This window comes from Macrobrachium rosenbergii, chromosome 5 (genome assembly GCF_040412425.1).
Source record: "Macrobrachium rosenbergii isolate ZJJX-2024 chromosome 5, ASM4041242v1, whole genome shotgun sequence".
NCBI classification, from domain to species: domain Eukaryota; kingdom Metazoa; phylum Arthropoda; class Malacostraca; order Decapoda; family Palaemonidae; genus Macrobrachium; species Macrobrachium rosenbergii.
This window is the reverse complement of record NC_089745.1, coordinates 25620961-25633968: the sequence shown is the minus strand read 5'-3', so window position 1 is coordinate 25633968 and position 13008 is coordinate 25620961. Positions and strand designations below refer to the sequence as shown.

General features: G+C 40.6%; 1 protein-coding gene across 1 annotated transcript in view; it reads right to left on the bottom strand.

The window, feature by feature from the left end:
- Nucleotides 1-13008, bottom strand: part of LOC136838610 (ER membrane protein complex subunit 2-like) — a 52962-nt gene that overhangs the window by 14912 nt on the left and 25042 nt on the right. The window contains exon 5 of the mRNA XM_067103861.1: nt 8024-8180. Within this exon, the coding sequence (XP_066959962.1) occupies nt 8024-8180 (157 nt within the window). The remainder of the gene's footprint in view (nt 1-8023; nt 8181-13008) is intronic.

The following is a 13008-nucleotide window of genomic DNA, read 5'->3' as shown; positions in this document are numbered from 1 at the left end:
GTGTTTGCTCGCTCCGCCACACCCTGTTTATGTCCTTTAACTTGGCTTTCAAGAGCAGGTCTGTTACTGAAGCAAACTGGAGAGACCCGAGGACCCTTTCCTGGGACCGGCGGGATGCTGACTGATTTTTGAGAAACCTCTTGGTGAGAGACGCTATCTCTTTCCTCTTGGAAGGAGGGAGAGACAGCGTGTGGGAGGACAGGTCCCACTGAAGACCCAGCCATTGAAACCGAGACTCCGGAGTCAGGCGGGACTTCTCCCTGTTCAGCTGAAAACCCAATGACTCTAGGAAATTGGTGACTATGGACGTGGCTTTCTGACACTCCGGCACAGTTGGAGCCCAGATTATCCAGTCGTCCAGGTACGCTGCTAGGGAGATTCCTTGGGACCGGAGCTGCTGTACTACCGTATCCGCCAGCTTGGTGAATATCCTGGGTGCAATGTTCAGACCGAAGGGCATGACCCTGAAGGAGTAGGCTTGGTTCCCGAGTCTGAAACCGAGGAACTGAGAGAAGTTCCGCGCAACTGGGACGTGATAATAAGCGTCTGAAAGATCGATAGAGGTGGTGACGGCTCCACGCGAAGTAGAGTCCGGACCTGAGCTACCGTAAGCATGCAAAACTTGTCGCATTTTATGTAGAGATTTAGACGCGACAGATCCAGGATCACTCTTAGCTGATCGGAGCCTTTTTTTGGGAACAGTGAATAGCCTGCCTTGAAATTTTTGGGTGCCTTGCTTTCTTTATTGCTCGTTTGTTGAGCAATCCTTTTACATAATCCTGTAGGATTGATGTGGGTGGCTGGTAAAATCTGTTTGGAGGGGGAGGATTCTTGATCCAGCTCCACCCCAGTCCCTTGGACACAATGCTGTGTGCCCACGGGCTGAAGGTCCACTGGTCCCTGAACCAATACAGGCGACCGCCTACCTGCGTTTTCTCAGTGGGAGGGAGCGGGTTTGTTCCCTCTACCACGCCCCTCTCCCCTTGGGGTGGTGTTGGATTTTCCTCTGTAGGGGGCCTTGCCCTTCCTCCCCTTGCCACCCTGTTGAGGCCGTGAAAAATCCACGACCTTCATATGTAGGGTTGTATGCTGGTGAGGATACATAGGAGGGCGCGCTGGTTGAACCAAAACATACTGCTGGGGTTGGGACTTAGAGGTAGATGGCTGGGCCACTGCCGAGACCGGGGCGGCTTGAACCACCGCCTGATGAGGCCTCTTATGCCTCCTGAACCTTTTTCCTCCTCTCGATGGGGGGCCGGCCGATTCTGGGGTCTTGCGCTTATAAGTGGGAATTCCCCACCGAGCGCTAAGACTCTGATTGGCCCGTGTAGCCGGACATGACGGATGTAACCTCTCCTTCAGGGAAGAGGTTAGGTCCCCAGATTGAACTTTTAATGAGCTTGTTAGGCTCGTGGGCGGATTGTAGCGTCAGCAAAAATAAATTTTCTACATTCCAGCCTAGCCATAACAAACTCATGCAAGTCTAACTGGAAGGTCGCCAGGAAAGACTTAGCCAGGACCTGGAAAAAGGGCTCGTCCGAGCCGGAGACGGCAGTAGCCTCGGTAAGACAGCCGGAGCTCAAGGACCGGAGCTAACTTAGTCCGGGTCTCAAACTCCGCCTTTAACAAAGATTCCGGCAGCTTAGGGAGTTGCTCACTAAACTGCGTGGAAGCGCAAAGAGGGTCCAGCTTGCCTTACAGTGAAAGTGGACGGGCGCCCACCCAGAACTCGTTACTTCCTGGGAATACCAGGAAGTAGGGTCTGTTTCCCTCAATTGAGGAAAGGGGTTCCCATCGAGGCATGCTCGGTCGTGGCCAGAGCAATTTTATCCATACAAGGAGTGGGAAGATCTTCACCTAGGGTGAACATCGTGAAATTGCCCTTGAAAGGGGTCAATTTTGTGTTCACTGCCTGCCACTCTGTCAGAGTGCGAGGAGAGCCGACTGGGCTTGGTCTCTAGGGATGATGACAGTTTCCCTAGGAACCTTGTCTGACCAATCCAGGCTTCTTCGGTAAGCCTCACGGCCAGGATAAGGGGGCAAGAGATCGGGGGAAGAACTCCAACTCTCCAACCGCCTCGTTGCCCAGACCGTCTAAGGTGAGTTTGCCATCATGTTGGATGGCCCGGAGTGCGAACCGCCAAGGGTTTCCGACATCAAACGGCGGGAGGTCCGCAGTGTCGGGGATAGAGTACTGCGGTTCGGCTTTAGGTTGGCGAGCCAAACCTTCCAGTACACTGTCATAAGTGGCAAACTTTTCGGAGATCTTCTCAAACCTCGAGTCTAGATCCTCCGTGAACTGTTTGTACAGTTCAGTGGCCAGGGCTTGTGCGTCAAAAAGAGGCTGGGAGGAGGGCTTGGTTTTGCAGCCCTCTTACTCGCGCCCTGCCGGGAGGAGCTAGACTTACTCCCGGAGGCTACTGGTCCTGGGACCTTAGCCTTCGACGGGGAAGGGCAATGCCTTCTTAGAAGACGAGGACTTATAGCCCTTCGCCTTCCATGAAGACTTCAACTTGGGGATAGCAGACGGAGCTCTATCACCCAAAGAAGAAGACTTCACAAACCTGAAAAAGATGACATAGATGAATCAGGGGAGTTAAACAAAGAGGGGCCCGCCCAACCTCCTCACTTACCTCTCCACTTACCACCTGGTCCTGCTCCGTATTCATAGGTTCCAAGTCGAGATTTAGTGCGCAACATCCTCCGAGACCTCGGCGACAAAATGTCCACTTGAGGTGGCTGGGTCGCATCGGGATCTGCTGGATAATAGGGGTGGCAAGTTCTTCCGAACTGCTGCGCCACCCGTGCGCGCTGGTAAAGCAGATCCCTCAACCTGGCGTCGAGGACGTAGGGCTTCCCGACGGAACATTTCTGCCGAACCCAGCCACCCAGGCCCGGAGGGATTCCAAGGCAGACTTCTTGGAATTTTCATCCGCCTGCAAGGAAACCTGTGGTTAGTCAGGAATGCAAAGACCGACGGAAGATATAATCAACGTAACGTGAGGAGGAGCATGGATCGGAGGAAAGAAGACTTTCACTTACCGACTCGTCTTGGATGGTTGAGGAGAGAGCGAAGCAAACCTCACAGCCATCGGGTGCCAAACAACCAGGTCGTCTAGCCGGACCGCACAACCAGCGTGGTCCGACACACTACGTGCCCGTAGGGTTGTTGAAGGGAGGCGGTACACCCGGCTCCTCACAACGAACAGTCTGTAAAGGTAACAGTACATGAACCTCACACTCTAAGCAAAATAAAGCCGGCAAGGCCGGAAACTCAACTACAACCGAATACCGGTGTAGAAGAACTACCAAATAAAAATTGGGCCAATAAGCTTTAAATGCAACGAGCGGAAGTTTAGGATTCATACCCGGAGGACTCCGGGGAATGAAGGAACGAAACCAGGAACCAACCATAAGGGCTGCCAGAAAATAACGGCGGAGCCCCAGGTGTGGGACCGGAATCACGTAAATGGTAAAACAAAGTAATAATAATAATAACAATAAATTATAATAATAATGACAATAAACAAAATTAATAATGATGGTAACCCTCCGTCCGAATACTAGCATTACATGGAACCTTTCACACCTATCTCCCCGCGGAGAAGCGAATGGGTAAAATGAACAATGTTCATAATATACGGCGGGCCACACCTAAACCCAAACTCAACGTAGCCCGATGGGGGAGACGAGAGGCAGACAGGATCCGAACACGCTCGAGCAAACGAACCACCCACCCCACCACAGCGATGCTGGGGACGACATGGGAGGGAGCGAATCTCCCAACCAACAGGAGAAGTCCCTGACTGGAGAAAACGCCATCTAGCGTCACCCGCACGAGTCGCAAGGCTGAGGGGGTAGTGGAGGAGTAGGCTACCAGAAGGGGAGAGGAGACAGGAGAACATGATACCCGCTCAACTGCAACCTTCCTTCCCAAGGAACTTGGAAGGGAAGCCTACTCCAGGGAGCTACACAGCCCAAAGCCCAACATCTCCTAGGCGTAGCCTAATAAATCCAAACCTAGCATAGGTTAGGAGGAGAGAGAGGTGCAAAAGGAGAGGAGTAACCAACAGGGAGAAAAATTTTGTGCCGAGAGCCAGCAGGGAACGAGCAGGGGAAAAGAAGGCGACTAGCCTAGAGGAACACGTCCAAAGAACTCGATTCCTCCGAAATTGGGGGAAGAGGACTAAGGGGCTCACTCTGACCCACAAAAACGGACCCTGAGGAACAGCAACAAAACTCCTCAACCTGATCTCCACACCCAGGGCAAGGGATGGAGCCTACACTAAAGATACCATCACAGAAAAAATAAAATTGTTCACAGGAAGTGTAGCCTACCACGAGAGTAATTCAAAACATTTATAGGGCTCATCAGAGGCAAACTACACAACCAAAAACAAATAAAACTAAAAACATTAACTCAATTTAAGAGCACCATCTTCAAGAATAACATAATAGCCTATGAGACTAAATGAAAAGGAACCCGACCTGGTGGGGGGTACAGGATGGGGCAACTCCCACATGCAAAACAAAAATAAAGTGGAGGGAGAGCCACCGCATCGAACCACCAGGAAGGAATTCAAGGGCAAAAATCTAAATATATATATAGCGACTGGGAGAAAACTCCAACCGAAAGAACAGAAGGAGTCGCCTCACACAGTGCCATGGCTGATAGGGGACGCCGTGGCATCATACGAAGATCTCAATATTTATGAAAATACGAGACCAAAACAGCCAAAAATAGATCAAAAGCCCCACAAGAAGATGGTACTTAACTTAGAGATGGAAAAGGTGCTCAAGCCATCGTAGATGAAGAAAAATAAAATCCAAAATAGGACGAGCACACAAAAGAAGCCGTGGATCACGTGCTAGAAAATGGAATGAAGTAGGTGGCGCTGGTGTCCGCCAACCTGGCGGGTGTTGAGTGTGGGAGCTGTAACGGCTCACCGCTCTTTTCTGGGGTTTTGATAAGGAGAGATCTTTCGGTATATTTCCGTGGTAGTGGTATTTCACTCACCCTTCATTATACCGACGTCTTCTAAAAGACGGTCGACTGGGGTAGTAACCCCAGCTTTCCTGAAAGCTCTTTTTCTCTGGTATATCTAGCATTGTTATACCTAGAAATTTGTGCTGTAATGGAATTTCACCGGCTGATACGGGACTGGACTCAGAAAATGTGTAGTAAAGGTATTACATCTCTGGAAGGCAAAAAACAAACAAATTTTTGTTGTTGTCTGAGAGATTAAAGAGATAAACTCTCCTCTCTCTTTCTTTCTTTCTTCTGCCCCAGCCAGCCTTGTTGAGTGTAAGTCGAAGTGGTAACTCTCTTCCTCTCTGCTTTGGCTGGAAGGCTACATATGTATGTATTTTTAAGGGTATTATTGTTTAAAATGACTTTGATGTATAATAATTTAAGGTATATTTGATGTAGGATGATACTTTCAGTATGCATTTGGTATTTGAACTTTCATGATGGGGGTGTAGCAAGTATTTGTGGATTTTAACTATTCACGCGGGGGTCTGGAACGCATCCCCCATGAATAAGGAGGGTTTACTGTAGTCTACTCTTTTAGGCTCATTTGAAGTGGATATTCATGTTTTTTGGAAATCCCTTATACTCATGTTGTTACTATGGTACTGTAAACATAACTTGCTGATGATACTTTGGTTACAGACTATTAGTTCAGATAAAAGTTTATTCTGTAATATGCATTTTTGTTTAACCCTTCAGGCTGGGCAAAAATATACATTAAGAACACCCCTAGACCTGACAAACTTTAAAATCAGCCAATCTAAAAAATACACATCAATGGAAATAGGATGATATGCAAATCCACATGGTACAAGTAAAAAATATTCTAAAAAATTTTCTGTACGTTCCATGGGAAGTTGAAAGTGAAAATTTCCAAAGCTGTGCAGGGTCTCTTTTTCAAGACATTTGTAAAAATACACCAATTTCTGCAAGTTATACATGTTCTTTCTAATATTTTTTTTTTTACTTTACTTTGTAAATTTACAATTACAGCTCAAATAATATCATAATAGACAAGAACTAAAATGAGTAACAATCTCTGAGTATATTTACCATAAATATACTCTGGGATTTACAAGATATACTGAGATGGGGAGATATAGTACCTTTTAGTGAGTTATAAATGTTCTATTATTTTTTTGTACTTTCCTTTGCAAAATTACCATCACAGATGACATACTACTTGAACTAAAACTAACGGGAATCCCTGGGTATGTTTATGAGCAAATATAGAGAAGATGTACTGGGAGGGGGAGAGGTTGAACATTCCCCTATGAAATCTCAAGTCACACTAATCTACCTGTATCCTGATAGGAATGTTTTTGCACAAAATTTGTTCAAATATTAAGGCGCAAAATAAGTGTGATCATATGAGCTGAACCAGAGAATTTCATATGCAATTATTGGGGATCAAAAGAGCCCTGCCATCCATTAAGGGTTAATTTGTTTATTAAGATTTTTCAAAAAATTAATAATCCATTTTTTCTTGTCATTACATATTAACAATATAGGCAAATACAAAGTGGTACAGTACTACAATTTCTGGGCTTTATTTTGTATGGACCTATTTTGCACTTTGGCCTATCTGCAATTACTGTTGTTATTGAACATTAGTTTAAGTGAAAGTTTTTGATGAAATATGCATTTCTGTTTACGAGATTTTAAAATTTTTAATCAATAAATTAATAATTTATTTATTCTTTTCATTACTTTTATAGAAGTGGTACTACAAACCTTAGAGAGTCATATGCAGTGTTGTCATCTTAGCGATAGTAATAGCTTGCCTCGAATTTTGTTTCCTTTTTTTTCTGATAAAATAAGTTATGGTGGGATTACTGTAAGTAGCTTCTAATCAACAACCATAATAAAAAGTTGACATGTATTGGTTTTTAATGCTATCTGAAAATGAAATGATATCTTGAGATAACAGACTGGTTAACACCACAAAAGATTCCTTTAGTTGCCAGATTTTACTTGATTTTCAATGAGTACGAAACATTTAGAAAACAGACCCCCCAGTTTTGCAGTTATCTGTACACTGCTAAAAAGCAAGCAACATCTCAGAAGCCAATGGGCAGCAGAATGAGATTTACAGAAAACTGATATCTGGGCAAAGCAATAAACTATTTTACAAATGAACCCAAAATTCATTAAAATAAGAGAAAGAAAGACTGGTACTAAGCACAACAAACTAAGAGGTACCTAACAAACTACCTCTTACAGTAATTACATGCCAGATCATGTGGTATATAGCCAACAAAAAATACCAACAAATTGCAAATAAATGAGTTTACATATATCAGAACAGGAATTAACAAAATTACTGAATTCCACTTACACTGAGCAAAGATACTGTATATGCAATTCAATACTGCATAATACTTACAGGAAGCCAGCAGACACTACCTTTCAGTAATCACTCACTGTTTTACAAAAAATTATGCACAGAAATTAACAGAATGGAATCACAACTTAATGAATCTGAATTATCATTTTCCAAAGCGTGCTGCCAAATTATGGGGATGTTCTCTAATTAACATTACAGTCCTAAGGCATTCAAAATGATGTGATGGATAGCTGTTATTTACCAATGAATCATAAGGGCAAGCATGAACAACAGCTCTTAACTAATCTGATTCACTAGGCTGCAAAACATCAGAATATGCATGTCTAAGGATATTAAGGTGTGAATGAAGACATTCAGACTTCAAATGAGGGTGCTCTGTGATTGGTGGGCTTATTATGAATAAAGGTGGTTTGCATCAGTACAAACAATCCTGCACTCAAAAATGAGTTATAAAGGGTCAAATATACATTCACTGTTTTCATTTAGCAATGTAGAGTTACTGTGCATAAGCTAACGTTTGCCTGAAAAAAGCAACTTCAGTATAATAAATACATATAAACTAAAAAAATTATCCCTTTATGATTCAAACCCATTAATTTACATAACCATCATCCTGAGTTTCAAATTAAGACAAAAGGACGTACCTGAGTATACTTAATCTCTGCATATTTGGTATAAAATAAATGATAGTGGGGATTGCTCAAGATTAGTTCCTCCATGCAAAATGCAGCTTTATTGTAATCACCTTCTTTCAAGTAGAGATCACATAGTTCTTGCCAGCCTTCACAGTCTGACATGAATCTGCAAATCAATTAACATTAGCATCTAGTAGTATAATTTTTTTAGCATTCTTTTATATAAGAAATTCTTAATTAGGTATAAAAGAAATATTTTATTTCATAGATACAATACAACATACCCATGTGAACTAACTGTTCTTCAAATTCATTTATTAAGTTGCAACCAAATGTGCAACAACACCCTGAGTTAAAAGTAACCACAATTTCATTTATGTAAAATATTACACGTGCAAAATTTCATATCAGGATCCAGCATAATCATAAGTTTTATAATTCATATATAACAGTGAAATACCTGCATTCAACTTTTCCTCTTTCTAGTATGCAGGCCTTAATTATAACTTATTATACATAAAGGCATAAAATTTATTCTACATAATAGGTAAGTCTTTAGCTATGGGCCTGTTTCTATTCATCAATCTTGTAGTAAAAAAAAAAAAAAACTTCCATTTGCAGAACAGCAAACCACTAGTCAGAATGCCTGAATCTCAGTTACATGGGATGGAACGGAATTGTCGAATCTCCAGACTGAAGTGAGAGATACAGGAACTTCCTGCACATTAATTTTATTTCATAAAGTTTTAATCAACTCTGTAATGAAGTCTCAGTAACAGAACCCTGGCCTTAGCAAATGCAATATGATTGCAAAATATACACACTTACTAAAAAAAGGCTGCCTCACACTGTTCATCAATTGACTGACCGATTTAATGTTCTCCAGCATTGGGACAACTAAGATCACTGATGCAGATATCATTTGTTAAGAATAACAAAATATATAAAAACTATATGTTTTTTGGACAGAGTTTTTCCCTTTACAAATTTTTGTGATCACCTTCGTGGCACTGACTTTTTTTATGCTAACTTTTTCATATTTCCTTACTTCTGTTTTCAATCTTTCTTCAAAGTTCTGGATAAGTACACATAGTCATGATGTGATTTCCATTTATTTTAAGTGCTACGGTCCGTTTCGCCTGTGTGTCAGGCTTTTTCAAGCAAGAACTAATACACAGAAGCATCCTCCATTCTATTTCTAACTCTATTTTGATGGCAGTATAGGATTAGGGGAGTTGCTATACCTTTATTTACAATGTTTAATTTACAAGGGAGTGGTTAGTTATTTCCATATGTTATTACATGGTGTAACTACATTACTGCATTGGTTTTACATTTTATTTCTACATCTTATATTCCTAATAAAATTATTTATTTCTTCGTTTGTAGTGTTTGGGCATGGCTCCATCTGGCTGTGACCTTGACTGTGAGTCCTGCTTCTTGGCCAGCTGGATGGCAAGGCTCTATCCCCTTCTACCTGGATACTTAAACTTGGTTTGCTTTTTGCTATACATTCTGCTTCTGTTATTATGTCCCAGTATGAATTGCATCTGTATTTTATTTTAGTGTTGTTTATCAAGTCTTGTAACAATGGTTTCTTGTCGTGTTTATCTGTATAATGTTGGAAGATGGCTCCTGTGTTTCTGTATGCAAGTAATCTTCATATGAGAGTAGTTATGTACTGCCAATGCAGTTTTCCGTGGAAGGACTGCATTCCTCCTCGGGGCAAATAAATTCACAAACTAAACTGGCAGTTATCTCCTTAGGTGTGGGTGCACATGTGCTATTTTTCATTACAAGTGACACCAGCAGGTTGGGTTTGCAATACACCTGTGTGTTTATGTCGGCATAGGGGGCGCGTGGCTTGACACCCTTCTTAATAATTTTCTTGATGACGTTGCTGTTGTTGTTATATTCGTTGTTAACATTAATCTGGTAATATATTGTTATCTGTTGTCCTGTCTTCTTCTGTGTTGGTCTGTGGTGTTGTCTTGCTTGTAGTATCAGTCATTTCCCAATATTAATTTCCTTATTACAAAATGATCCTGCAAAACATGTCCCTCACTATAACATTCATAAAGCAGATTGGGAGCGAAATGAAATGCACACTAAGAATATCCCACTACTTGAATATTTAAAAGATCATAATGAAACTAATAAATTTCTTGTTGATTTCATTAAGAATGCTGCTGATAAAGCAATACCATAATCAAAACCTCATCAAACAAAACATGAAGTTCCATGGCGGTCTGATAAGCTGTCAGATTTAATAAAAATAAAACACTCAATAGGGAAACAACTAGATAATTCAGGTAAAAAAATTCAACAACATGAATAGAACAGGGATCATCTCCTTGAGTTTTGTCGCAACCTGGGGGTCGTGGTATCAAGAAGTCCAATCTCACACCCAGACAAAGGATAAAGTATCTGGGCATACTGATAAATACTGCAGCAGTTGTTTGTTCCAGAACAAACAAAATACGACATGGAGGTATACATAAAAGCTACTAACATTGGATGCTGCCTAAATGGGAGAGGAGAATGCCTGAGACAGATAAACGGTCTGTAATCCAATCATATAATGTATGTTTTTAGGCCTTCACCGTTGTACTCGTGGTTAAACGACACCTTTGAACTAGGCAGAATACAACAGTAACACAAATAACAGATTTGAAGACATTTTGATACAATCAGAAATATACGCAAAAAACTTGCATATTTCTGATTGTATCATATTGTCTTCAAATCTGTTATTTGTGAGTAGCTGTTGTATTCTGCCTAGTTCCAGGTGTGTCGTTTTCCATGTGGTACAACGGGTGAAGGTCTGTCGCACATATGATTGGATTACAGACCGTTTATCTGTCTCAGGGCATTCTCCTCTCCCATTAAGGCAGCATCCAATGTTAGTAGCCTTTATGTATACCTCCATGTCATATTTTGTTTGTTCCGGAACAAACAACTGCTGCAGTATTTATCAGCATGCCCAGGTACTTTAACCTTTGTCAGGGTGTGAGATTGGACTTCTTGATACCACGACCCCCCGGTTGCGGCAACACTCAAGGAGGTGAACCCTGTTCTATTCATTTTGTTGAATTTTTTTACATAAATTATCTATTTGTCTCCCTATTGAGTGTTTTATTTTTACTCATTCTGACAGCTTATCAGCCCACCATGGAACTCTGTGTTTTGTTGGATGAGGTTTTGATTTTGGTATTACTTTAACAGCAGCATCCTTAATGAAATCAACAAGAAATTTATTAGTTTCATTAATGGTGGGATATTCTTAGTGTGCATTTCATATCGCTCCCAATCTGCTTTATAAGGTTACAGTGAGGGACATGTTTTCCAGGATCATTTTGTAATAAGGAAATTAATATTGGGAAATGATCACTGGTGTACAAGTCACCACCTGTATTCCAATTTAATCTGTCTACTATACTTGAGACACACGGAGTTAAGTCTATTGAGGAAAATTTTCCATGTGTTTTTGAATAATATGTGCCGACTTTATCATCATTTATACAGCACATGTCATTTGAATCCATGAATTCTATTTTACTTCCTGCCCTTGGCACTGTTAAATAATTCTTTAAGTTTGTCAACGTCGTCATTTTTATTAGGTTGGTTGTATGAATTATAAATTACATAATTATTGTTCTTTATTCGGATTTTAATACCTGATATTTGAAAGTCAGCCATGTTTACAGGTACTTTGTCATAGAATACGTTGTTATGCACATATATGGTTGTACCTACATTTCCTTCTTCCTCTCGTGATGTTGATGCTAAGGTACATTTACCTATTGTTGACATTATTTTGTTGACATGTTGTAAACATATCATTGGTTCATATTCCTTTAGTAATCATTGTATTTCTCCTAGGTGTAATCTGGTCTGCAGACCATTTACGTTCCATTGTATAATATAGTTATTGAAAATATGTTACAGCAGTCGAGTTTTGGTTTCTTATTTTTGTAATTATCAGCTTGATTTTTTTCCAAAAATTTACGCACAATATTAATTTTTTTTCTTTATAATATTTTAAGTGCTCAATACACATGCAACCTTTTTCATGGGTACTCAAATCAGTTGTTTCTTTTTTTCTATATTTCATAAAATTTCTTAAAATAATTGTTAAGCCATCTTTTGTTATGTTTTTGTTATTATTGCGTAATTCAATGAAACAATCATTACATCAACATGTATCATCATGTATATTTCTTGTTTCATTTGTTCTTGTTGTACCAATTATTGGTGATGAAGTAATCTCTTCTCCCTTGACATTATCATCATCATCTATGTCATCATCATCTATGTTATGGTTCTCTTCAACTTCTTCAGTGTTTTGGTTTTTTGCATCCATAGGTTTTACTATTATTTTGGAAGATAAGGTATATTCTTAGCTTGTTTTTGTTCTTTCTTCATGTCCTTTGTCTTTGGTTTAAATGATGTTTCTCTAATAATAGTTGGTTTCTTCATTTTGGGTGGTGTTCTCTCTAACGGTCTCTTTTTATCTTTAATTTTTGGTCCATCAAAACTTTTCTCTGCTACTTCTGTTGTAGCATCTTCTTTTTCTATTTGCATTAAAACTTCAAATGAATTTGATAAAATATTATCAATATCATCTGTACCTGCTTCTTTATTCATTACCAATTTAGTTTTTGTTTGTAAGGCATTTTCTTCTTGAGATTTTTTCCTGTGCTCCGTTACTTTCTATCCGTTTCATTACCGGTTCGTGTTACTGAAGGATATGTATGTTTCTTAGACGGATCTTGAATTCCTCTCACTTTCAGTTCCAATTTAGCTTCTTTTATAGACATCCCACTCCTTTCTTACAAAATTTTCAATTCTCTGGACCTTGAGTGATGATCTTGCCCACAGTTTACACACTTTGGCCTACATCATTTCCATTGAGTGGCATGTTTGTCAGAACCACAATAAGCACATATAGGTTCATTTCGAAAGTTTTCCTTCGTGTGCCCATATTTACTACA